This window comes from Hypomesus nipponensis, chromosome 23, assembly GCF_054491055.1.
Source record: "Hypomesus nipponensis isolate SF chromosome 23, ASM5449105v1, whole genome shotgun sequence".
Classification (NCBI taxonomy): Eukaryota; Metazoa; Chordata; class Actinopteri; order Osmeriformes; family Osmeridae; genus Hypomesus; species Hypomesus nipponensis.
Genome location: NC_140383.1, coordinates 21,491,450 through 21,518,921, shown reverse-complemented (window position 1 = coordinate 21,518,921; position 27,472 = coordinate 21,491,450). Strand labels below are relative to the sequence as shown.

The 27,472-nt window shown below is 49.2% G+C and overlaps 1 protein-coding gene across 4 annotated transcripts; it reads right to left on the bottom strand.

Moving 5' to 3' along the window:
• Nucleotides 1–338: 338 nt before the first annotated feature.
• On the bottom strand, nt 339–25,511 carry LOC146234865 (radixin). 4 transcript variants are annotated; one of them, XM_084688423.1, is made up of 15 exons: nt 25,312–25,510; nt 21,424–21,521; nt 13,529–13,612; nt 9,649–9,744; nt 9,282–9,404; nt 8,478–8,629; nt 7,751–7,834; nt 7,353–7,499; nt 4,993–5,089; nt 4,620–4,783; nt 3,820–3,950; nt 3,361–3,521; nt 2,420–2,512; nt 1,867–2,070; nt 339–1,439 (listed from the first exon to the last, which is right to left on the bottom strand). In XM_084688423.1, exons 2-15 carry the CDS (start codon nt 21,433–21,435, stop codon nt 1,275–1,277), a joined length of 1,713 nt encoding a protein of 570 aa, XP_084544549.1. In that variant the 5' UTR covers nt 21,436–21,521; nt 25,312–25,510; the 3' UTR covers nt 339–1,274. The 4 variants fall into 4 exon arrangements, with proteins under 4 accessions (XP_084544549.1, XP_084544550.1, XP_084544552.1 ...); XM_084688424.1 differs by lacking the exon at nt 25,312–25,510 and adding an exon at nt 23,208–23,484; XM_084688426.1 differs by lacking the exon at nt 2,420–2,512 and having other exon boundaries at nt 25,312–25,511.
• Between the last annotated feature and the right edge of the window lie 1,961 nt (nt 25,512–27,472).

The window sequence follows — 27,472 nt, the reverse complement described above, 5'->3', positions numbered from 1 at the left end:
GATTTCCACCCAGAAGAAAACCCTCTAAAAACCTAGTGCCAGAGGTTGTATTTTTTGAGAACGCGTTAAACACTTCTTTTCCATTAATTATGTTTATTGTTTAAACGCACTTGAGTCTTACGTTTTCTGGGAATAATGTCATAGGTAGGATAGACTCAGGAGTTTCACTGATTAAATAGACTTTCTTGATCCTCAAGTGGGGAAATATTGCTCCAGAAGCCTGATTATTGTTGATAAAGGTTAAATAATCAGTAGAACACTGTATCTGCTTCACAGAAGAATGACCTGATTCATAACATTATTCCTACTGGATATGTAAGCATCGGATGACAGTGAAAAAACGTAATCGAAATTTTATTGAGAACCAAGATTTCAATGTTAACGATGAACAATGAACATCCAATCAGAAAGACGGGTAGCTAGTAATGAACACAAGTATTCCTCAGGAAGTCGGTTGGTAGTTAGTAGACAATTTGATGAAAATATAGCCTATAGTACAAATCATGTATATATATATATATATATATATATATATATATACAGTATATATATATATACACACATACTGTATATGTATATATCATTAGTCAGTCCTGACAAGACCTTGAATGTATTGGCCCTACTTAGCCCTGTATTTGAAGAGACCCCACACAGGGACTAAAAGAGAAGCCTGTTTCGGCTGAAGAGTTAGGATGACACATCAGACATGACTGCATCTGATCCATCTAGCTTGACAAAATACTGCTCACCCTGGGAACTATGCACCTAATGGAGAAACCATGGAAACCCCTATTGATGGTGAAACCATGGAAACACAATGAGACAAGGCTGTTTATACAAGAACATTGTTTAAATCCTTCAACTGTTGACAAACAAAATAGGTATGCATAATTAAGCTTTACATACAAGCTTAGTGACATCAAAAAGCTACAAATGGCCATTTTCAAATAAAAGCGAGATTATCAACCAGCTAGTTCCTTCTTCTTATCCGTTCTTCCGTAAGACAGTACGAGCGTTGAAGCAGCCTTGTCCGAAGGGCCCGTTAGTTTGAACAGGATACCTCGTCTGCAGTTTGCATCTGGTTTCCCGACGTGGCTCCAGGCCACACGCTGTTTGCTTGGACGCCTGCTAGTGGGCGGAGCTTTGGCAAGGCGTAGAGGGCGGTACACCCCGCCCCTCTGACCTTTATTCTGCAGGGGGTTCGGGGACAGGGTCAAGGGTCAGCTGTACAAGGAAAGCGAGGCGTCGTCATGGCGAACGAGCGTCCCTCTCTCTCACATGGACTCGAACTCGTCGATGCGCTGCTTGGTGTTGCCCTGGCGGATCTGCCTCAGGGTCTTGTACTTGTCGCGGCCCGCCTTGATGTTCTCCGCGTGCAGAACGTCGTTCTGGGTCTTCTTGGAGTCGTCTCGGGCCTCAGCCAGCTCTGAGCTCAGCGCCTGAGAGGGGGAGGAGGACAGAGGTCAAAGATGGAGGAATGACATGAAAGTGAGTGAGTGAGTGAGTGAGTGAGAGGGAGAGAGAGAGATAGAGAGAGAAAGAAAGAGAGAGAGAGAGGGAGACGGAGAGGGAGGGAGGGAGGGAGGGAGGGGGAGAGGGAGAGGGAGGGAGAGGGAGGGAGGGAGGGAGGGAGGGAGGGAGGGAGGGAGGGAGGGAGGGAGGGAGGGAGGGAGGGAGGGAGGGAGGGAGGGAGGGAGGGAGGGAGGGAGGGAGGGAGGGAGAGAGAGAGAGAGAGAGAGAGAGAGAGAGAGGGAGAGACAGAGAGAGAGACAGAGAGAGAGACAGAGAGAGAGACCAAGACGCACAGAGGTAGAGGTAGATACAGTGAGCTGTAGGGGGAAGGGTTAGGAGGCTGGCTCCTCCCACCTGCAGCTGCTTCTTGACGCGGTCGTTCTTCTGGGCCTCGGTGATGCGCTCCTCCTCGCTGCGATGGCTGTTCAGCCCTTCGTTGCGCAGCTCGGCGCTCGCCTCGCCACTCGTCTCGTCCTGCTCGTCCTGCTCCGGCGGCGATGACATCACGGTCTTCAGCTCCTCCTTGGTCTTCTCCAGGTCTTCCTGAGCTGACAACGCCTGCAGGGGCGGAGCCAGTCACCGGTCAGACACTAGGCAGGGGCGGAGCTAATCACGGGTCAGACACTAGGAAGGGGCGGAGCTAATCACGGGTCAGACACTAGGAAGGGGCGGAGCTAATCACGGGTCAGACACTAGGAAGGGGCGGAGCTAATCACGGGTCAGACACTAGGAAGGGGCGGAGCTAATCACGGGTCAGACACTAGGCAGCAGTGATACTAAACATTTACACTCACACTGACACACATTCACACACACATTCAGTCATGCCAGGGATGTATGAAGATACAGGAAGAGAAGGTAGAGAGGGCAGCGTGCGTGTGAGGGGGGGGGGGGGGGTAACCGTTACTTTGTGCTGCCACTCGCTGGCCTCCTCCTCCTTCTTCCTCTTGGCTTCCTCAAGAAGAGCGATTTTGGCTGTGAACTCTCCAAGCTCAGCAGCCTGCAAGCAACAAGCACAGGGCACACTCCTCTGTAACACACACTTACCTCTGTGACACACACTACGTTCTTAGAACGTTCCTAAGAAGATGTAAGCGTTAAGAGCTTCTAAACGAATCTGGGAAACCCAGCCATTATTAGTGTTACACACACACACGCAACTTGCCAGAGGCTGGAGCTCCATTGTGGGGCTGGGCTGTCAGGGTTTATCAATTACTGGACGCTTTATTGAGTTATTTATCTAGATGCTGAATTGGGACCCCCAGGTTTAACCCCTCCCCCAGGTATAACCCGTTCCCCAGGTATAACCCACACTTTTGACCCACCTCTCCCCCAACCCCCCCCAAGTGTGATCCTCCAGGTATGACGTATGAGACCCACCCAACCCCCTCACCTCCAGGTGTCTCCACCAGGTACGACCCCCTCCCTCACCTCCAGGTGTGTCGTTACCAGCTGCTCCTGGTTCTTCATCTGGTGGGAGGAGCCAGCCTCCTAACCCTTCCCCCTGCAGCTCACTGTATCTACCTCTACCTCTGTATGTCTCTCTATGTCTCCCTCCCTCCCTCTCCCTCTCCCTCTCCCTCTCCCTCTCCCTCCCTCCCTCCCTCCCTCCCTCCCTCCCTCCCTCCCTCCCTCCCTCCCTCCCTCCCTCCCCCTCCCTCCCTCCCTCCCTCCCTCCCTCCCTCCCTCTCCCTCCCTCCCTCCCTCCCTCCCTCCCTCCCTCCCTCTCCCCCTCCCTCCCTCCCTCCCTCCTTCCCTCCCTCCCTCCCTCCCCCTCCCCCTCCCTCCAGGTGTCTCCACCAGGTACGACCCCCTCCCCCTCCCTCCCCTCCAGGCGTGTGTCGTTACCAGCTGCTCCTGGTTCTTCATCTGGTCTGCAGCCTGCTGGGCCAGCGCTGCCTTGGCATCCTCCGCCGCCTGCTTCTCCCTCTCCAGCCGCTCGGCCTCCTCCTTCGCCCTCTTCCTCTCGTGCTCCAGCTCCAGAGCCCTCAGCGTCTGCTCCTCCAGCTCTGAGGACACACCCACCCCCAGGACACACACGTTCATATATATATATAGGACACGTGCAGGCATATACACAGACAAACATGCTTGGGCACACACACAGTCACCATAGACATGTACAGACACACAGACACATTTTGACATCAATTGATGTCAAATTGATTGGCTTGAAGCTTAACAACCGCATGTTCATGTCTATCCCGCAATTCCTAATCCACCAGTCTGTTGTGTGGGACCTCAGCTATGTTCACAGATACAGAACCTATATATATATATAGTATATATACATATAATATACCGTACCTTTCTGGGCCTTTAGTGTCTGCCCCTCAATCTGTCTCAGCCTCTCAATGAGCTCGTCCTTCTCTCTCTCTATCCTCTCCTTCTCCTTCTCCGCGTGCTCTCTCTTCTTCTTCTCGTTCTCCAGCTGGGCTCTGCCGGGCGGGACCGTCAAAGTGATCAAAACAAGCGTGTTGTGATGTCCAACTGCGTGAAAGGAATCTAAAGAGGGCCTCAGGACCAACATGTAACCTGGGTTATCTATGTGTGTGTGATGGACCTCTCCATTCAACACCTCAGACACTGTGGCCCAGTTTGGACTGAGCCTTGTCCCAGACTAAATACCTTTTTCAATGGAGATCTTCATTGAATTCTTCTCTTACTTTAGGCTCAACCCATGACTGGGAAACTGGGCCTCGGTGTACTACTGTGATCCATTTGTGTTTAGATGTCCCTGACAGTTTTACAAATACAATGCTGCCCCCTGTTGGTCATGATAGTTCCATCAAAGAGCTGGACTGATAATCTGATCTGTTCTGTGTATGTGAGTGTGTGTGTATGTGTGTGTGTGTGTGTGTAGGTGTGTGTGTATGTGTGTGTGTTTGTGTGAGTGTGTGTGTCTGTGTGTGTAAGTGTAAGTGTAGGTGTGTGTGTATGTGTGTGTGTAGGTGTCGTGTGAAGGCTCTGTATGTACTGTGTACGTGTGTCAGTTTTGTGTGTATGCATGCACACAATATGTGCTTTGTACATGTGTGTGTGTGTGAATGTTTATGTGTGTGCATTTGTGACTGTATGAGTGTATGTGTGTGTGTGCTTCCAGTAACCTCTCCATCTGCTTGTGGTGCTTCTCCTCGCGGGCCTGGGCCTTCATCTGCTGCACCTCAATGGTGTCGGGCTTCCTCCTCCTCATGTACAGCTCGTGGTTGCCCATGCACAGGGCCAGGATGCGCTTGTTGATCCGCAACCGCGGAGCGTAGAACACAAAGTCCTGGGGAGACGGCCTCCGTTAGCGTGCGTGTGTTGTTTTATGTGCTCTGTGTGTGAGTGTATGAGAGAGAGAGATAGAGACAGACATAGAGAGAGAGAGAGAGAGAGAGAGAGACAGAGAGAGAGAGAGAGAGAGAGAGAGAGAGAGAGAGACAGACAGACAGACAGACAGACAGACAGACAGACAGACAGAGAGTACAGCAGACTTACTGGAGCTTTCTTGTCAATGGGTTTGATGACAAACTTCTTGTCATTGAAGGAGATGTTTCTTATCTCGCTCCAGGGGAAGCCGATCTTTGGCGTCAACCTGGAGAAAGAGAGAGAGACAGAGAGAGACAGAGACGGAGAGATGGGGGAAAAGAGCGAGACAGGGAGAAAGAGAGAGAGGAAGAGCCAGAGAGAGCCAGAACAGCAGAGAGAGGGAGAGAGAAGAAGAGAGACAGGGTGAGACAGAGAAAGAGAGGATGATTTAAATCCTGTCTATAGCCCTTCAGGGTTAGGGTAAGAGTGGTGTGTTTCCTGTGTTACTAAGCAGAATGGACCAGTATGTACTGCTGTCAGGCAGCAGAGGGCGCTAGTGTTCCACAGCTACTCTGGCCTGAACGCGCTCAGCCGTCTCCATGGTAGCAAGCGGCATGTGATGAAGCATTCTGATTGGCTGATACTGTATGTTACCACAGAAACACATATCAAGCACAAGATCTGGTTGACATACACATACAGTAGTCTGGCAGAGTTAGCTTCAGAGACTGGGAACTATAGGGTTAGGGACCAGATATAAGGAGTAGGGGTAGACTTAGTGCTAGGTACTAGGTTTAGGAGATAGTTGTAGGTGTCAGAGGAATGTACTAGGGTGAGGGGCTAGTGGTAGGTACTAGGAGTAGGTACTAGAGTTAATGTGATTAAGTTATTAACTTCACGTTAAGGTTACATGAACTACCATGTAACTACATAGCGATGTCTATAGTACTAACATTGTAGAAACACAGCAATGCTTATGTAGTGTGCTGTGTTAGCTGTACAAGTTATAACGTGAAACGTGGTATGGGGCCGGCTAGGCTTTCCAGCGGTGAGAGGATGTTAACACTGATCTTGTTTTGGCAACAACCGTCAACAACCTCCTTCCATCCCTTCCCCACACAGTGCCTTCTTCCATCCTAGCAACAATCCACACCGCTAACAGCGAATACAATTTCATGACATTGCAATTCCTATTTACCTATATGGTTTTTACGTCAGGTCTTGCCATGCAGTGACATGGTAGTTAAAGTAACCTTAACGTAAAGTGTGGCGTGGTAAAGGAGCAGTAGGAGAGTGTGGCGTGGTAGAGGAGCAGGTGGAGAGTGTGGCGTGGTAGAGGAGCAGTAGGAGAGTGTGGCGTGGTAGAGGAGCAGTAGGAGAGTGTGGCGTGGTAGAGGAGCAGTAGGAGAGTGTGGCGTGGTAGAGGGGCAGTAGGAGAGTGTGTCGTGGTAGAGGAGCAGGTGGAGAGTGTGGCGTGGTAGAGGAGCAGTAGGAGAGTGTGTCGTGGTAGAGGAGCAGTAGGAGAGTGTGGCGTGGTAGAGGAGCAGTATGAGAGTGTGGCGTGGTAGAGGGGCAGTAGGAGAGTGTGTCATGGTAGAGGAGCAGTAGGAGAGTGTGGCGTGGTAGAGGAGCAGGTGGAGAGTGTGGCGTGGTAGAGGAGCAGTAGGAGAGTGTGTCGTGGTAGAGGAGCAGGTGGAGAGTGTGGCGTGGTAGAGGAGCAGTAGGAGAGTGTGGCGTGGTAGAGGAGCAGTAGGAGAGTGTGGCGTGGTAGAGGAGCAGTAGGAGAGTGTGGCGTGGTAGAGGAGCAGTAGGAGAGTGTGGCGTGGTAGAGGAGCAGTAAGAGAGTGTGGCGTGGTAGAGGAGCAGTAGGAGAGTGTGGCGTGGTAGAGGAGCAGTAGGAGAGTGTGGCGTGGTAGAGGGGCAGTAGGAAAGTGTGGCGTGGTAGAGGAGCAGTAGGAGAGTGTGGCGTGGTAGAGGAGCAGTAGGAGAGTGTGGCGTGGTAGAGGAGCAGGTGGAGAGTGTGGCGTGGTAGAGGAGCAGTAGGAGAGTGTGGCGTGGTAGAGGAGCAGTAGGAGAGTGTGGCGTGGTAGAGGAGCAGTAGGAGAGTGTGGCGTGGTAGAGGAGCAGTAGGAGAGTGTGGCGTGGTAGAGGAGCAGTAGGAGAGTGTGGCGTGGTAGAGGAGCAGTAGGAGAGTGTGTCATGGTAGAGGAGCAGTAGGAGAGTGTGGCGTGGTAGAGGAGCAGTAGGAGAGTGTGGCGTGGTAGAGGAGCAGTAGGAGAGTGTGGCGTGGTAGAGGAGCAGTAGGAGAGTGTGTCGTGGTAGAGGAGCAGTAGGAGAGTGTGGCGTGGTAGAGGAGCAGTAGGAGAGTGTGTCATGGTAGAGGAGCAGTAGGAGAGTGCGGCGTGGTAGAGGAGCAGTAGGAGAGTGTGGCGTGGTAGAGGAGCAGTAGGAGAGTGTGGCGTGGTAGAGGGGCAGTAGGAAAGTGTGGCGTGGTAGAGGAGCAGTAGGAGAGTGTGGCGTGGTAGAGGAGCAGTAGGAGAGTGTCTGACTTGTCTTCGTGCTCGTAGATGTTCAGGCCCAGAGCGTCCACTCCCAGCCACAGCTCAGTGCCCTTCTTGTTCTTGATCTCAAAGTAGTTGACCCCGTACATCTCCAGGTCCTGGGCGATCTTCAGGTACTCCATCATGGAGTCCTCCCTGCTCTCACACACACACACAGGCACCGTATGTGTCAGATGAATGACATGTACACACACACAAGTATGTTGTGTATAAGTCAGGATAGTGACACACACACAAACACACTTTTCACCGTGTACACATATCCTGATGTCAAAAGATCTCAACGCACACCTTGGGAGACCCAGACAAAGGAAACACACGTTCACACATGCGCACATACACTCACACACGCACACACACTTACACACACACTCACAAACACTTACCTTAGCATGCCTCTGTGCTCCTCGTGCCAGCTCTGTATCCTGTCTTCCCATTGCTCCTTGGTAAGCTTGTGCTGCTCTAGTACTCTGCAGGACACACACACACACAGATTAGACCCGACCAGAGACACACACACACTCACAGAACACTAACACAGTCTCAAACCACTACTGTATAAGGGACACCTTTGGTTTGCACCTAAAGCATTTTTTAGTCTATGCGGAGCATAGTCTCCATCCACATTAACAATGGCCGTCCGAGCACACAAACACACACACGCATGTACATGCACACACACACACGTACACACACGTACACAGGCCCCCTCTCAGAGGAGGGGGGCGGGGAGGAGACGGGCAGCACACAGAAGGGGTCCTGGGGGCCGGTCCTCCCAGTTACTATGACAACACGGCACCCACTCGAGCAGGAAGTGGACAGGCTAGACTAGCGCTTGGTGGGGCTGAAGTGGAGGTTTTAACGTGGTGAACTTACAGCAATCCGTTGACTAGTAAACTATGAGAAACAATCATAGCTGCTGATTTGATCCACAGCAAAACACGTATTGGAAACAAGTATTAGAATGACATGAGGACAGTTTAGAGTTAAACCTAGCAGAGAACATCTCTGCCCGTCGAGCCAGCGTTCTACCCAGTGTTCTACCCCACAGACAGACAGACAGACAGACAGACAGATGGACAGACAGACAGACAGACAGGAGGGCTTGCAGACCTCTGGGGCAGCAGTCTGTCTGAGGTGAGGTATCCAGGCTTGTGGATGTCCTTGCTGTAGTCAGCGTATTTGGACTGGACAGAGTAGGAGGCCAGCAGCACGGCCGTCTCTGGAGGACAGTAGTTCTCATCGTTCAGTATGGCCTCCTTCACCTGGAACACACAGCATGGCTTTACTCTACATCTCTACATCTATACTCTACATCTCTACCTTCCATCTCTACTCTACATCTCTACCTTCCATCTCTACTCTACATCTCTACTCTACTTATCTACTCTGCATCTCTACCCTCCATCTCTACTCTCCATATCTACTCTGCATCTCCACCTTCCATCTCTACATCTCTACCTTCCATCTCTACTCTACATCTCTACTCTACATCTCTACCTTCCATCTCTACCTTCCATCTCTATTCTACATATCTACTGTACATCTCTACTCTACATCTCTACCTTCCATCTCTACTCTCCATCTCTACTCTGCATCTCTACCTTCCATCTCTATTCTACATATCTACTGTACATCTCTACTCTACATCTCTACATTCCATCTCTACTGTACATCTCTATGCTCCATCTCTACTCTCTATTTCTACGCTCCATCTCTACTCTCAGCCCTGTTCTCTACTTGCAGGGAAACCTCCACTGATGCTGGAGTTCCTGTTACAAACATCATGTCCTATTTAAGTGCTGAATTTAGTTTATAAATTATTTTATAAAATCTTGACCTGCAGAAACAACGTAGAGGTCCAACTCAGGGCTGAAGAAAGGATGGGCGTGTGTGTGTGTATGTGTGTGTGTGTACCTGCAGAAAGAAGAGCCTCTGTGTGATCTCTTGGATCAGCTCCTCTGACACGTCCTCGGGGAAGAACTTGGCCCTGAACTTAAACTGGAGCGGGTTTTCCTTCTTCACATCCTGCTGGGTCACCTGGGGTACAAACACGCATCCACACACACACACACACACACGCATTCACACACATCCACAGTCACACATACACACACGCATACACAAATCCACACATGCATACACATACAAAGGTGGATACACACACTCGCACAGGCAAAGACACATCACACTGTCAATATGAACATCAAGTGAACACAGAGCACAGAGTAAACATACATAAACAAACACACACACACACACACACACACGCACACACACTGACCTTTTTGTTGAGCTTCAGCCAGGTGCTGTATCCTTTGCTGTCTGTGTACTGGAGGCCAAAGAACCACACCTCCCTGAGCCCCACGGTCTTGACCACCTGGAACACACACACAGACGCATACACACACATACAGTGTCAGTGTGGCGTGATCCCAGTATGGTGGCACCTATCACTGCTACTTCCCCTCCTCTCCAAATCCCCATTCATAGTCATCAGACTAACCACTTCATCCTCTCCCTTCATCCTCTCCCTTCATCCACTCCCTTCATCCAATATAATCACACACAATAAGTATAATCAGCAGAGATTCAGCACTGATACAACACTGACAGCTCTGGTGCTGGAGGTCACTGTATGCTACTGGTTAGCACTGAATAGTAGTGTGTTTCAATGTCCTAAAGGGTGTGTACGTGTGTGTGTGTGTGTGTGTGTGTTGGTGTGTGCAAAGTAGGTGGCATGTTTGTAGCTCAACAAATAACATATAAATAAAAAATCTCTATCTACGATACATATCGTATTTATTTTGCATTGCGATATATTGTACTACAACATATTCTCACACCCCTAATAGTGTGTATATGTATACAGCATATGTACTGTATAGTACTGTATATATATTTACATAGACACACACATATGCAGATGTAGCTGAGCCAAACCAAAGCAATAAAGACCACGGCAGACCCCTCACATCCTGCCAGCAGTCTTCTTAACCAGCTCCCCTCTGGACGGCGATACAGGGCCATCATGACCACAACATCACGTCACCACAACTGTTTTTCCCCCCAAGCAATAGCCCTCCTATATAGCTCCAACACATGACTGTTATGGCACTTCATTCACTTCATCACTAGTGTTGCACTACCTCCACTCTTATTTATTATTATGCTCGTACTGGTACTATCTGTCTTTGTATTGTTGTTCTGTTTTGTCTTGTTGTTCTGTTTGTGATGCTATAGCCTGCATGGAGAATACCAAAAATCCAATTCCTAGTATCTGTATACATCGAAATAAATCATAAAGTCATACAGTCATCACCAACTGCTTAATGTGCTGCTGTTTCGGCTCATCAGTGTACGTGTACGTGCGTGCATGTGTGTTTGTCTTCCAATCAGACTTCTGCAGGCAGCCTGTGATGTAGTCTACCCCTGATCCGAAAATCAGCATGAGGAAAAATGAACTGACGGCTTTTCATGAATGAGATACACAGAAACACAGAAACAACCTATCACTCTCTCTCATTCAGTAACACACACACACACCCTATCACTCTCTCTCATTCAGTAACACACACACACACAGCGGTTCACATGAAGGTCTAGCCACAGCCAGCGTGCATCAATTACTGGCAGAGAGCTGGTTGCTATGGAGACTTCTGGGCACAGGCATCAGACATCGACAAGTGGTGAGTCAGCAGTCTGCTCCTGGCCCGACTCAGCTGTATGGACCTGTGTGTGTGTGTGTGTGTGTGTGTGTGTGTGTGTGTGTGAGTGTGTGTGTGTGTGAGTGTGTGTGTGTGTGTGTGTGTGTGTGTGTGTGTGTGTGTGTGTGTATGGGGATCATAAATAGACTGCATGTAGATGATGCCCCTATCCAGAACATCTGCGATCACATGATGGCCCTTATCATATTTAAAGAGAGAGACAGATGAACTGTCTATGGGTGTGAGAGCTTATGTGAGCAAGTGCATTAAAGTGTGTGTGTGTGTGTGTGTGTGCGTGTGTGTGTGTGTGTGTGTGTGTGTGTGTGTGTGTGTGATGGAAAGCCCCAGAGGAGTCAGCAGAAGAGGATCGTCTCAGAGTCAGACTCTGGGCTGTGGTCCAACACTGTTCCAGTCAAAACCTCTCTGAAGCAGTGGATGGACCTGATACCCTCCTCTGAAGGAGCAGAACACACCTGGTACCCTCCTCTGAAGGAACAGAACACACCTGGTACCCTCCTCTGAAGGAACAGAACACACCTGGTACCCTCCTCTGAAGGAACAGAACACACCTGGTACCCTCCTCTGAGGGAACAAAACACACCTGGTACCCTCCTCTAAAGGAACAGAACACACCTGGTACCCTCCTCTGAGGGAACAGAACACACCTGGTACCCTCCTCTGAAGGAACAGAACACACCTGGTACCCTCCTCTGAGGGAACAAAACACACCTGGTCCACTCCTCTGAAGGAACAGAACACACCTGGTACCCTCCTCTGAAGGAACAGAACACACCTGGTACCCTCCTCTGAGGGAACAAAACACACCTGGTCCACTCCTCTGAAGGAACAGAACACACCTGGTACACTCCTCTGAAGGAACAGAACACACCTGGTCCCCTCCTCTGAAGAAGCAGAACACACCTGGTACACTCCTCTGAAGGAACAGAACACACCTGGTACACTCCTCTGAAGGAACAGAACACACCTGGTCCCCTCCTCTGAAGGAACAGAACACACCTGGTCCACTCCTCTGAAGGAACAGAACACACCTGGTACCCTCCTCTGAAGGAACAGAACACACCTGGTACCCTCCTCTGAAGGAGCAGAACACACCTGGTACCCTCCTCTGAAGAAGCAGAACACACCTGGTCCACTCCTCTGAAGGAACAGAACACACCTGGTACCCTCCTCTGAAGGAACAGAACACACCTGGTACCCTCCTCTGAAGGAGCAGAACACACCTGGTACCCTCCTCTGAAGGAACAGAACACACCTGGTACACTCCTCTGAAGGAGCAGAACACACCTGGTACCCTCCTCTGAAGAAGCAGAACACACCTGGTCCCCTCCTCTGAAGGAACAGAACACACCTGGTACACTCCTCTGAAGGAACAGAACACACCTGGTACACTCCTCTGAGGGAACAAAACACACCTGGTACCCTCCTCTCATTCAGACCTTCTGTCCTACTGTGAGTGTGACCCTACACAAACACACACACATACACACATACACACACAAACACACACACACAAACACACACACACACTGCTCTATGCTTTTTCCTTTTCTCAGCAGGCTGTCTCTGAGCACTACGAACTGAAAGATAACCATTCTCCTCTCAAACAATATAAACACACACACACACACACACATATGCCTCCCACCTCCTACCATTCTCCACCAGCCTCTCTCTGTGCTCATCTGTCTCTCTGTCACTGACATGGGGACAATGACTGCTCTGTCCTTGACCCAGTCCAGTCCAGCTCGGCTCAGCCTAGTCCAGTCCCTCCACACTCCCTAACCAGGACAGCCCTCCACACTCCCTAACCAGGACAGCCCTCCACACTCCCTAACCAGGACAGCCCTCCACACTCCCTAACCAGGCAGCCTCCACACTCCCTAACCAGGACAGCCCTCCACTTCTCCACCAGTCCACTTCAGTTCAGTGAAGAAAGAAAATACAATTATTCCCAAAAAAGTATAAGTTGTAGTTTAAGTCAGTAGTGTATTAAGTCAGTAGTGTAGTATAAGTCAGTAGTGTAGTATAAGTCAGTAGTATAGTATAAGTCAGTAGTACAGTATAAGTCAGTAGTGTAGTATAAGTCAGTAGTGTAGTATAAGTCAGTAGTATAGGTCAGTTGGTAGTATATGTCAGTAGTATAGTGTAGGTCAGTAGTGTAGCATAAGTCAGTAGTGTAGTATAAGTCAGTAGTGCAGTATAAGTCAGTAGTGTAGGTCAGTAGTGCAGTATAAGTTAGTAGTGTAGGTCAGTAGTGTAGGTCAGTAGTGCAGTATAAGTTAGAAGTGTAGGTCAGTAGTGTAGGTCAGTAGTGTAGCATAAGTCAGTAGTGTAGGTCAGTAGTGCAGTATAAGTCAGTAGTGTAGGTCAGTAGTGTAGGTCAGTAGTGTAGTATAAGTCAGTAGTGTAGGTCAGTAAGCAGTGTCAGAATCCTACCTGGTCAAACAGCTGTTTTCCTGTGGTGTTGGGCTGGATGGCAAACTCCAGCTCCGCATCCATGGTGGTCACCCTCACATTTATCTGGAGGCACACACACACACACACACACAAACACACACACACAAACACACACACACATACACAAACACACACACACATACACACACACAAACACACACACACACACACACACACACACACACACACAGAGGCATATTGATATTAGTCACGTATAGATCATGTTGTTTGTGTTGTCATAATGTCTACAATGTTACTAATCCAAGTTCACCCAGTTCAGACAATGTATGCTGTGTGCAACAGTGTTGTCCTACACAAACACAAAAACCTCTACATACCCATCTTTACCACACCAAGCAGACACAATGCTAACGTCAAACACACTCTCTCTTTTCATCTACGTCACACATAGACACTGCGTGGTGCGCTTCTCCCCCCCCCCCACTCTCCTCTTGCCCCTCCCTACCTCCTCTCCTCTTATCTCCCTCTCTCTTTCGCTCTCTCGCTCTATCAGTCCTCTCAGCTGGCTGTCTAATTCAACCAGCTCCACCTCAAAACAGAGAGAGAGAGCAAGAGAGAGAGAGCAAGAGAGAGAGAGAGAGAGAGAGAGAGAGAGAGAGAGAGAGAGAGAGAGCAGAGCGTGTCCTAGTGTCACCTAGTGTGCTGTGTTGTGTTAGATGTGTTGTATGTACACTGCCTCCTGATTGGAACTGCTGTATGTGCTGTGTGACTCAAGGAACATACCGTTACCGTAAAGGTCTCAGCTGACTCGGGTGTGTGAGGGTGTGTGTGTGTGTGTTCCATTTCCTATCAGATTTCTATAAATACCCTGCACTTCTAGTGTGACAGCCTTGCAGTGCCCCGCTTACATACAATGAAGTCATAGTGCTGTATATGGTACTTACAAATGGGGGGGGGGAGAAAGGTGAGAGGAGAGGAAAAGTTTCATTAGCTGGTTCTAAGTCAAGGGTCAAAGCTAATTTTCACCTTCAGTAGACAAAGGGCACAGAGAAAAAGAGACAGAGTGAGAGGGAGAAAGAGAGAGAGAAATATGGAAAATAGAAAGAGAATGAAGAAGTACAGGCAGACAGTGAGACACTGAGACAGGTAGGAGAGGGGTAGGGAGAGAGAGAGAGAAGGGAGAGAGAGAGAGAGAGAGAGTGAGAGAGAGAGAGAGAGAGAGTGAGAGACAGAGAGTGAGAGAGTGAGAGAGAGAGAGAGAGAGAGAGAGAGAGAGAGAGAGAGAGAGAGAGAGAGAGAGAGAGAGAGAGAGAGAGAGATAATGTCAGTGTCTACCACTACTGGAATAACCTTTCCCTCAGTTCACACTTTGCCCCTAATTTATTTTGCCTCAAAGTCATCCAACCTTATCACGAATTAAACAGTCAATTTAAACTAAACCGCTATCTTAATCCTGTCTAGTGAGCAGAGACTCCCCCCCCCCCACAGAGGAGAGTGCATCTCCTGCTCAAAGGAGTGCTCATTAGAGTGTCTGTGATGTCCTCAAAGGTCTGTCATGGTCTCAGTGTCCGTAATAGCCACCATGAACACAATCCAGCTCTGGCTCAAAGGACATTCGACAGAAACAAGCTCCTTTTCCAAGTTCCTTAAAATAACTATTACATCAGGGATTCCTCCAAGCCTTATTGACCGCCAGAGTATGTTGGCTAAATGTGTGTGTGTGTGTGTGTGTTCCGGGAGAAAAGCCCCACACAATCCCAAGGAAGGCTTGTCAACATGGAACAGTCTGCTTTTAGAAGAGCATGGAACACTGTTGTGTCACTTGTGGCTTGGAAAACAGATTTGACGTTATGATGTGTGTATTTAGGGAAAGAGAGAAAGAGAGTGTGTTCCCAGTGGCTTGGAGGATGAGTGTGTGAACGCCTCACAACTAATTTCCTAAAAAGCCTGGTGATGGTTCTACACAGGGATTTAAACGCCGAAGGGCTGGAAAATAAACCAACCAGGATTAACCCTCTTTAGACTGAGTGAAGGCCCGTGGTCATGTAGCTCATGTACAGTACGTAGCGTAGCTAACTGGGAGCTAACGCTCAGGCTAAATCCACTCTGACCTCCTACAGCCTGTTCACTAGACTCGTTTCCATGAACTGTATTGCTAATGGATTGAATCTGGTGTATTTGTGCTGTTGTGATGTCCTTTGCACCCAAAATAGCTTATTTGAGGGACAGTTAGTGTTTGTGTGTGTGCAAGACAGAAAGAGAGAGAGAGAGAGAGAGAGAGAGAGAGAGAGAGAGAGAGAGAGGGAGACAGACTGACTGACATAGATAGAGCAGCAGACAGAGCAAGATGTGGTCATACTGATAACTTCTCACCAACTGTCAAACCAACACCAGCTGTGTGGGTTTGACGTTCGGCATTCGGCACTCCTAATTTGATATTTGGCAATTTGCCAGTAACAGACAGTGGTTGATCCGTGATCCATACGGTACCCTGTAATTCCCCCAAATCTCGATGCAGAGTTGCAGTGAAAAGATACAGACTAGACATTATGTATTAATATATCTTGTGTGTGCTGTATTTTACTCTGAAGTGCTAATTGCCTTTGATTATTACTAACAAGCGTGAATTAGTTACGACCAAAAAGTTACCAAAAAGCAAATAAGAACACAAAATAAAAAAGAGCAGAAACAGTCATGGCTAGCTGATGGAGCAGAAGAAGAAGAACTTGAAACGCCACTTATATCATTTAAATCGGATGATTATTAATAATAACATTCAAGTAAATGGAAAGCAAACGTTCAATTTGTATAATGTATTTGCTGATATGGACAATGATCCCATCCATGACTCAAATCCGCAGTTCAATCTGAATTGCGAGTTTAGCGATCTGATGCTGCACTACTTGCAGGTACATCATTCGGATGAACAAGCTACTTGAGTACCAACAGCAGTAGCCACCTCAACTGCAAGAGGCCAAGTTGCTCACCCAAGTTACTCATCAATCGTAAACAATTTAGCAAATCATATACTTCCAAAATAATATAGATTCACATTTAAATAACCAAAACAAAGGACGTTAAATCTGCAAAATGCCGGCAGGACACAACACACTGCGTTGGATTCAGTCCACCGACCACCATCCATTGCCAATGTGTGTGAGTGCGTACGTGTGTGTTTCAGCAAGCAGAGCCTGTGTGTTCTGTTTAGCCAGACAAGCCTAATTAAATGCACAGCTGTTTGTAGCTAAGCCGTTTAGCAGGGGCTTTAGGGCACAGAGGGCCTGTCTGGGTCTTCACCCCCCCCCCCTCAGCCCTCCACCCCACCCCCCACTCCTCCTTGTCCTTCCTTCCATCCACCCTCCTTCCCTCCCTCCATGGGCCAGCTCCCTCCATTCCCTCCTCCATTCACCTTCCTTACTTCTGTCCTCCATCCTCCACCCTCCCTCCCTCCCTCCCACCCTGCCTCCCTCCTTCCCTCCCTCCTTCCTTCCTTCCTTCCTTCCTTCCTTCCTTCCTTCCTTCCTTCCTTCCTTCCTTCCTTCCTTCCTTCCTTCCTTCCTTCCTTCCTTCCTTCCTTCCTTCCTTCCTTCCTTCCTCCCTCCCTCCCTCCCTCCCTCCCTCCCTCCCTCCTTCCTTCCTTCCTTCCCTCCCTCCCTCCCTCCCTCCCTCCCTCCCTCCCTCCCCCCTCCTCCCTCCCTCCCTCCCTCCCTCCCTCCCTCCCTCCCTCCCTCCCTCCCTCCCTCCCTCCCTCCCTCCCTCCTTCCCTCCTTCCCTCCTTCCCTCCCTCCCTCCCTCCCTCCCTCCCTCCCTCCTTCACCTCCCCCAGACAGACGGTCTGTGTGCAGGGCCTTGGCAGAGCTAATCCCCCTTAACCCCTCCTCTCCAGGAGCACAGACAACCTGGGGGAGGAGGGAGAGGAGATGGCAGAGATTGAGGTGGAGCAGAAAGAGGCAGAGATTAGGCACAGTAGAGGTAAGAGAAGGAGAAAGAGGAGGAGGGAGAGGCGGGTGTGTGCGAAGGAGGTGAAGGAGAGGAGGTAGAAGAGATGGAGGTGCAGATTAATGACAATGTAGAGGAAGAGGTGAAGGAGAGGAGGAGGTGGTGGAAAAGAGGAGGAGGGCTGGGGGAGAAGGCGATGATGGAGAGAGAGAGAGAGAGAGAGAGATGAAGGGGTCTAGGAGAGGGAGTAAAGTAGGGAAAGGGGAATGAAGTATCAGATGAAAGAGATAGGTGAACAAAGAGACCAGAAGGAAAAAAAACTGTCAGAGAGAAGAACGTGGGGAATTCACTCGCTTTAGGGTGTGTGTGTGTGTGTGTGTGTGTGGGGGGGGCGAGAGAGAGAGAAACAAAGCATTTGAGAAGGAGGGAGGTAGTGTGTGTGTCTACAAGAGTGTGTGCATGCCAGCAAATGCAGGTGTGTGTGTGTGTGGTCAGGGCAGGTTGGGGGTTAGTGAAGTTCACACCCTATAATTAGATTTAGTGACTTGGATAATTCCCATTATATTAATGAAAACTGGGCTCTGAAATATTTAGAGGTTGTAGCGCTGTGGTCCGGAGGGGCGGGGGGGATTGGGAGGGGGGGTCGACATGTGCAACACGGCTCAATAAATTAATAATGCATCAAGTCCCACTGTGCCTCTAACCGTGGCCAAGCAGCCTGATACATGCGCTAAACATGCATACACACACACACACACTTACCCATTTTTGTGTGAACAAACAAACCAGACCTCCTAAAGGGGATTTGACTGATGTGGACACACTCAAAGTAACAAGGAAAAGGTACGATAAAACAGTCAAACCCAAGACACACACACCGGAGAGAACGGTATTTTACTTAGAAACACCCGAACCAGCAGCTCTCACAGGATGAGAGACCCCCTGGCTGGGGTCCAGGGTAGGACAGGAGAACCAGAGCTCCCTCATTATAACCTGCCCAGGAGGAGGAGAGGCTGCGGGGCCTGCTTTAACAGCCCACCCCTGGGGGCCTGGATGAGGGGAATGTGACCTATACCTGCCCCTGAACACCACAGGGGCCGGCTCAACCCCCACAGATCGTCCTTTAAGAGCACCAAACACAGTGATGCATGGAGAGGTCTAGACTGGTTCTCCATTTTAACCCAAAGTCATAAAACAATGCACAGACTGGACAGTATCACAAGACAGAGATTTACTTCCTTGGGCTGTGTGGGATTCGAACCTGCGATCCCGCATGCACAAGACATCCTATAGGAATAAAGCCTTATTACAGTGAGCCATTCAGGGGCTGTCTCCCACCAGCTTTCCTCCCACCCCACCCCACTCTACACCACCCCACCCTACACCACCCCACCCAACACCACCCCACTCTGCACCACCCCACCCTACACCACCCCACCCTACACCACACCACCCCACCCTACACCACCCCACCCTACACCACCCCACCCTACACCACCCCACTCTACACCAACCCACTCTACACCACCCCACCCTACACCACACCACCCTACACCACCCCACCCTACACCACCCCACTCTACACCACCCCACCCTACACCACCCCACTCTACACCACCCCACCCTACACCACCCCACCCTACACCACACCACCCTACACCACCCCACTCTACACCACCCCACTCTACACCAACCCACTCTACACCACCCAACCCTACACCACCCCACCCTACACCACCCAACCCTACACCACCCCACCCTACACCACCCCACCCTACACCACCCCACTCTACACCAACCCACTCTACACCACCCCACCCTACACCACCCCACTCTACACCACCCCACCCTACACCACCCACCCTACACCACCCCACCCTACACCACCCCACACCACCCCACCCTACACCACCCACTCTACACCACCCCACTCTACACCACCCCACTCTACACCACCCCACCCTACACCACCCCACCCTACACCACCCCACTCTACACCACCCCACCCTACACCACCCCACTCTACACCACCCCACTCTACACCACCCCACCCTACACCACCCCATCCTACACCACCCCACCCTACACCAACCCACTCTACACCACCCCACCCTACACCACCCCACCCTACACCACCCCACTCTACACCAACCCACTCTACACCACCCCACCCTACACCACCCAACCCTACACCACCCCACCCTACACCACCCAACCCTACACCACCCCACCCTACACCACCCCACCCTACACCACCCCACTCTACACCAACCCACTCTACACCACCCCACCCTACACCACCCCACCCTACACCACCCCACTCTACACCACCCCACCCTACACCACCCACCCTACACCACCCCACCCTACACCACCCCACCCTACACCACCCCACACCACCCCACTCTACACCACCCCACCCTACACCACCCCACCCTACACCACCCCACTCTACACCACCCCACTCTACACCACCCCACCCTACACCACCCCACCCTACACCACCCCACCCTACACCACACCACCCCACCCTACACCACCCCACTCTACACCACCCCACCCTACACCACCCTACACCACCCCACTCTACACCACACCACTCTACACCACACCACCCCCCATCCCACCTCAATCACACTCCTGCTTTTCATCATTCTCTCCTTTTCATCCCTCTTCCTCGCTTTGATTTTGGTCACATGATCACCCTCTTTCCAGGAAGTGGCCCCGGGCAGCCAAGCTCGACATGACTGCGTGTGCAGGGCCAAGCCTGCTTGTGTGTGTCCAGTGCTGGCTTTATAGAGCCCTTACGTAAGCAGGGCAGCCTGGCTGCCCTCTCACTGTCTGTCTGTCTGTCTGTGTTCATGCCAGAGTGCCACAATGCACACTTGTGCCCATAAATAGATAACAACGACTTGTTTGTGTGGTTTCTGTGAACTGACCACAAGCAGAGAAGCAGTTCTTAGTACAGCCCCTGACACTGTGTGTGTGTGTGTGTGTGTGTGTGTGTGTGTGTGTGTGTGTGTGTGTGTGTGTGTGTGTGTGTGTGTGTGTGTGTGTGTGTGTGTGTGTGTGTGTGTCTTAGTGATGTCAGTTTCTGCAAGTCTAAGATATTTGACTGATGCAAAACCAAAAAGTAGGAAATCCCCATTAACGAAATGATTGGTCGATACCGTTTTTTCTGTGAGTGTTGAAAGTTCTTATTAAGTTCTTATATACAACAAAGCAGCCTGGCACAGTATCATCTATCATTGTAACACGTGACTGGAAAGAAAAACGTTTGCCTAAAAGGAGGTAAGCATGATGCCTTTTCAGACAAGACAATCAAGCAATCAATTTTTGGCCTGTAATCTGCAAATACCCATTGCTGACCAGTCAATCAGTGCATCCCTACAATGAAGTGCAACAATGAGTGTGTGTGTGTGTGGTGTTTCCTTAAACGTGCTGTTTCCTGTGTCTGCAATTACAGCGTCTGTGACAGTGACTGAGGTGTAGTGACACAAGTGGGACTGTGGAGAGTGTCTGTTGACCTGTGCTCCTCCCCTCCTGAAGTCCTCCTCCCAGCTGGAGAGGGTGAGGAGGCTGAGGAGGGAGGGGAGGAGGGTGGGGAGGGTGAGGAGGGAGGGGAGGGTGAGGAGGCTGAGGAGGGAGGGGAGGAGGGTGAGTAGGGTGAGGAGGGAGGGGAGGGAGGGGAGGAGGGTGAAGAGGGGAGGGTGAGGAGGGGAGGGTGAGGAGGGAGGGGAGGGTGAGGAGGGAGGGGAGGGTGAGGAGGGTGAGGAGGGTGAGGAGGTGAGGAGGGAGGGGAGGGTGAGGAGGGTGAGGAGGGTGAGGAGGGAGGGGAGGGTGAGGAGGGTGAGGAGGGTGAGGAGGTGAGGAGGGAGGGGAGGGTGAGGAGGGAGGGGAGGGTGAGGAGGGAGGGGAGGGTGAGGAGAGTGAGGAGGGAGGGGAGGGTGAGGAGGGTGAGGAGGGTGTCTTACCGGTTTGGGCATTTTCCTCCTCTCTCCGCCCGTCCCCTTCAGAGGAAAAGAGAAAAAGTCGTCCTCCGTCTCGATCCCCCTCCCCTGGGCTCCAGCGCCTGACAACAACAACAACAACAACAACAGGCTGGTGTCAACAACATAGGCACTGTCAACACCTGTGTCAACACGATAAACAACAGTGAACAATAAGGGGAGATAGAGCGAGAGAGAAGGACACTTCACCAAGGTTTCTTTTATTGAAGTGTTAACACGCGCTGTGCCCGGGTATGTGTGTGAGTGAGTGAGTGAGTGAGTGAGTGAGTGAGTGAGTGAGTGTGTGTGTGTGTGTGTGTGCGTGTGTGTGTGCGTGTGTGTGTGTGGTGCGTGTGTGTGTGTGAGTGAGTGAGTGAGCGAGTGAGTGAGTGAGTAAGAGACAGAGCATGGTTGGACGGAGGATGGATGAAGTCCTCCATCACATAGTTCTGAGACTAGCAGAGCCAGAAATAGTGTCTCCTACTTCAGTAATGAGAGGAGGCTGTGCAGCGATGTGATAGCCTGTACCACTGCTTAGGGCTCTGGCAAGCCTGTGTGTGCGTGCCTGTGTTAAGGAAATGAGGTGCAGGTTTAGCTGAGGGAAGGTAAAATGACTCTCACTGGCACACTGGCAAGGCTGGGGAAATAGACTCCAGAAGGAGAGAAAGATATGGAGAGAGAGAGAGAGAGAGAGAGAGAGCGAGTGTGAGAGAGAGAAGGGGAGTAAGAGGTAAGAGGGAGCAAGAGAGTAAGAAAGGCGAGAGAGCTGGAGAAACCTTGAGAGGGAGGGGGATAGAGGAAGTATCAGAGAGGGGATGAAAAACAGAGAAACTAAGAGAGAGAGGGAGCGAGACAGAGAGCTACCCCATTACACACCTGAGCAGAAAAGATACCCAAGGTCTGTAACAATACCACCCCCTGAGCAGGCGGAGCACTAAGCCTGGGAGAGATCAGAAGCTCCATCAGATACCAGTGATACCAGGTCACAGTATGAGACCTACAGCTCGTCTCTCTCCAGTCTTCTGTCCACCTTCCCGGTGTTGCAGCATGATGTGAGCATGCTGTCAGCTCACCAAGCTCCTCTCTCTCCCTGCGCCGTCCCCTTCCTAGATATCACTGCTCATTTTAGTGAGCATGCAGGACATTCGGGTGGGAACATGGCGTACATTATCTCTGCGCCTCAAATAGACAACACCGCTTGGCCTTTTAGCTCCTCGCGCTACATTTACTTGAGAGGGCCTCTGTTTCTCAATATTTAATATAAGAAACTTTGAGAGGGCATTTGAGAAGGGACTTGCAGACTGGCTATTTCAAATCAAATCATATTTTATCTGTGAAGTATTTTTCACACACAAGCAATGTCACAGAGGGCTTCACAGATCGCCTCAGATCCACACTTAGATCCAGCCTCAGAGATGATCACTTGGCTGTTAACCTCCCTTATCGAATAAGAAGCTTCAGTCTGGATGGAAGTTAATGACCTCTGGATGGGGGAATGACCTCCACACCCACTTAGAGGCCATTGTAACCTTCCAGTCAATAGGACACAGGTACTGCACACAATAACGCTGAGAGGCTGTGCGCACACGTGTGTGTGTGTGTGTGTGTGTGTGTGTGTGTGTGTGTGTGTGTGTGTGTGTCGAAGGTTCACTCTCAATTGGATATGGCTTTCAAGTTATCGTTCATGCAGAAGAAAACAGGCTTTGTTCAGCACAGATTACTCTCGCTCACCAATCTCTCCTCGTTTCTCTTTCACTCAGCTCTCTTACCTCTCTTTCACCCCTCTCTCCTTCCATTGCTTCTCTTTCATTCATCTCTTCTTCCTCTCGTCCTTTCTTACTTGTTTGGCCTTCTGCAGTATTTTACACACCTCTAGCAGGCTGGTTATATGAGGCCTCTGTTCACATAGCGGGCATTGGGATAATCCTGTTTTCCTTCACCCTCTCCATTCACACTCTCACTGCTTCTTAACACTAGGGTCAGTGTGTGTGTGTGTGTGTGTGTGTGTGTGTGTGTGTGTGTGTGTGTGTGTGTGTGTATGTGTGTGTGTGTGTGTGTGTGTGTATGTGTGTGTGTGTGAGTGTGTGTGTGTATGTGTGTGTGTGTATATGTGTGTGTGAGTGTGTGTGTGTGTGTATGTGTGTGTGTGTGTGTGTAGGTGTGTGTGTGTATGTGTGTATGTGTGTGTGTGTGTGTGTGTGTGTGTGTGTGTGTGTGCTCGCACCTCTACCAGCAACACTAGCAGCTGTGACAACATCATGCTGCAGTTGTTCTCTCTACACTGTCTCCAAACTGGGCCTCCATACATTCACTACACAGCCTCCAAACTCAGCCTCCACACAACCTCCAACTAGCATACACAGCCTCCATTCTGCCTCTACATACTTCAAACTCGGCTTCTACACAGCCTCCAGACCTGGGCCTGGCCTGGTGCCGTCCTCCTACACTTAGCAATTTCCTGAGTGAACGCTGTTCCGTTTCAGCTGGCGCTCCGTATGCAGCCACGGAGATGGGCTTCCCCTGGGGCCGAGGCCGTACCGCGGGAGTAACCCAACCAGGCAACGCCACCGTAACCAGATAGCATTCGTCTGTGACACTGTCTGCAATGTGGGTCACACTACGGCGTATTTGAACCCAGTGTTAAATAGCATATTATCTAACGCAACAGCTAAACTTTCCGTAATAACATCCTGAAAATAGAATTGGAAACGTACATTAAATGTCAAAAAAATTATGACAAGGCACACAATTTGCATTGGGAGTAATTTAATTAATGCACGTAGATTAACACACCTACAGGAGAGGCGTTTCCCGGGGATAAACTGTGGGTCTTATCAAATATAAATATAAGACTTTGAATAGAAAGAATGTCAATGTCATTGACAGTCCAGTGCTCTCATGGGGGAATGAACGTTGAGCAACAGGCAGGTGTGAGTGACTGGGACAGTGGACCATTAAAACAGAATCTCCCTCAATACGGGCCAATCAACAGGCCTAAATATCAAACGTCATCACAGCATCTGTTTCTGCCAGATGGAGACGCGGAGAACCCGAAAGTCCACGACGCGCACTAGCGCACGCAGCGGTGATAATAATTTGGCTCAAAGTTGTTAAAAAACCGTTTTAAGTTGAAGAATGGATGTGGGCAAGCTTTTGATGAAGCGACCTCAAGGACTAGCAGTTGCCTATTTGAACAACCTTAGGACATTTCGAAGGATTCTTTCGTCAAATGCGCCACAACAATCACCAAAAAACTGCTGTAATTACGTTGCTCAAAAAAGGCGCGTTGACTACACTTTTAACAAAGTTGCAGACCGCCCTGAAAACAGTTTCCGCCATGCCTTTATCAGGAGACAAACCATAACTGTCATGAAAACAACAATCATTAGTTTAGTACGATGAATGACTTGTTTAAAAATAACGAGATGCAAATTCGTTTTTTTGCGGTGAGAACTGTAGGAGGGCAACAGTGGTAGCCTAAGTCATAGCTATAAGTAGCATATGTCTAATTAATTAGGGAACTAACCATGTCGGCTAAATTAAACGTTCGTTTAGCGTTCGTGAAGCAGCGCCCACTGCACTGCCCTTATTTATTTTATGGTATTTAGTGTATATTCCAAATTATAGTTAAGCTACATAACATGGGCACCGTTTGTCATTTTGCAGTAAATCTGTCAAATGTTTTAAATTTGCTTTCACAAAGTAGCTAGATAGTTGCCTAACGCAAAGCGTAGGCTTCCTCCATTCATGCATATGGTTGGTCTGGTAACAGACAATCGTAATGTCAACTAGACTTGACACTTCCGAACCCACAGCAAACCTTCCTCACATTAAAGATGGGTATAAGCCCATCGAAAAGCACCACAAACTCACCTCAGACAAAGCTCCCTTGATATAACGGGAAATGTTCCCCAGTCAACGACGCACCTACTTTTATGTCCAACGAAACAAATAAGCTATAGCCTGGTTTCCCGTTAGATAGACTGCTCCGTTATTCCCGGGCAAGGTATGCACCTTGATGTAACCTATGTTAGAAGAGACTCCACTGCTCGTTCCACCACCGGGGGAAGAGGTGCATAGTCAATATGGCCGTCGGACTCTTACCGTACGGGGCGTGGCTCATTTGATTCTATTGGGGCGAGGAGGGGGGTGGGGGGGGGGGGGGTGAGTCCGACTTATCTACACCCCTCTCACCTATAGGAATGGAACACACACCTATACACACAACAGTTTATTACCTACACATCTTGCGTCGAAATAAATGTACTGGATCGTGGTTGGCTGCTTATTGATAACTCAAATATCATGAATAAAGGAATGTCTGAAGCTTTAAAAAAAATTGTACAATTAGACATAGACTATACGTAGCCTACATTAAACATGACATAGCCTATTTATAGGCCTACATTTAATGAGTCCATGCCCAGATAGATATCCCCACGTGCGCAGAGTGCAGTTTTTGTCATCGCACACTACATGATGTGTCAACTTTATGTAGATTAAGCTACAGACGACATTGCTGAATCATGATCTATTTATACCACAACCTGTTTTTCCACATTAATTCACTTATTGATGAACTGGCCGGTAATGATTGTGGACAAATGAAGTTGACGAAGCAGTTAGCCCAAATGACCAAACTTGTGTCTTATCAAACCAAAGAGCTTTTATCTAATTTCAAGGTTCTCTGTCACCGGGGACTCATCCTTTCACGTTCACGCATGACTCACATCTCCAGGTGTTGGCTATGGTTCATTGTTCATTTACTCTGGTCTACGGGTTTCACGTAGTTATTTCACCTCAAGGCTACATAATTGTCATGACTGAAAGCCACATGTGTGGTGCGTTATCTGACACCTTAAACCATTAACCATACTGTAATGAAGTGGCTGACTCACACAAGGAGACCACCGTATTCTCCTAGCCGTGACTCATACAAGTGATTTAACAGCGCTATCTAGCGGTGAAGCCGTTATTATGCCCCACTTGGCCACAACACATTTTCCAGTTTCCATATTACCACAGTCTTTTCACAAATTGAAACTTAATTAACAAATATGTAATTTAAACAAATAATTACATGTCTGCTTCCATATGACTCGTGCAAATGATTACATTTAGTTATATGAACTGAAATAAAATGATGAGATGCAAATGATTTTTTTTTGCGGTGAGAACCGTAGGAGGGCAACAGTGGTAGCCTAAGTCATTGCCTTGTGCTGTAACATATGTCCAATTAGGGAACTAACCATGTCGGCTAAAATTCTAAAAGTCTTTTCACACGTTGAAACTTCACTTACAAATAGGTAATTTGATCAAATAATTACATGATTAATTCCATAAGACTTGTGCAAATGATTACATTTAATTATATGAACTGAATAGAAAGTGTGAATTTGTTGAACTGTTTACTGGTTTGGACCAATATAGCAGTGATGATGGTTTGAACAGGTGAGAGTAGAAATAGTCAACACTCCCAAAACAGCAGGGATACATCCGATTGGTGCACAGGAATGTGTAACCCGATGTATTCGTTGAGCTGATGCTTTTATCAAAAGCACTGCACAGAGGGCAGTTGAACCATTTCATTGAAAACAAATGCTTGTCTATGCTCCTTCTGGTAAACAATTTGGTCTTTGTGTCTGAGAGATTGTTTCTCTCAGGCAGCTTGTGAGGCTTTGAGGACTGGCCTTCCCTGGCCTCATTATTAAAATATTGGACACCATGCTCAAATCAAATACAAAAGAAAGAGTTTTATCACCCCAATTTACTCTTGAATGTTGACTGGACAGTGCAAATTAACACAGTACACAATTACAGTCTTTTTTTCTGAACCCATTCAAAAATACTGATGAAAAAAGGTCTTGCTATCCTTGATTTATGCCTGGCTCACATCCAGTTCCTGGTAAAGTCCTGTACCCCCGTAGTCTTAACGGGGGATGTGGCATGGAGGATTATGGTCTGTAATCTGCTCCTGACCGTGGGTTAACTCCTCCTGGCTCCATGGGAACCTGGTTCCCATGTCAACTCTCAA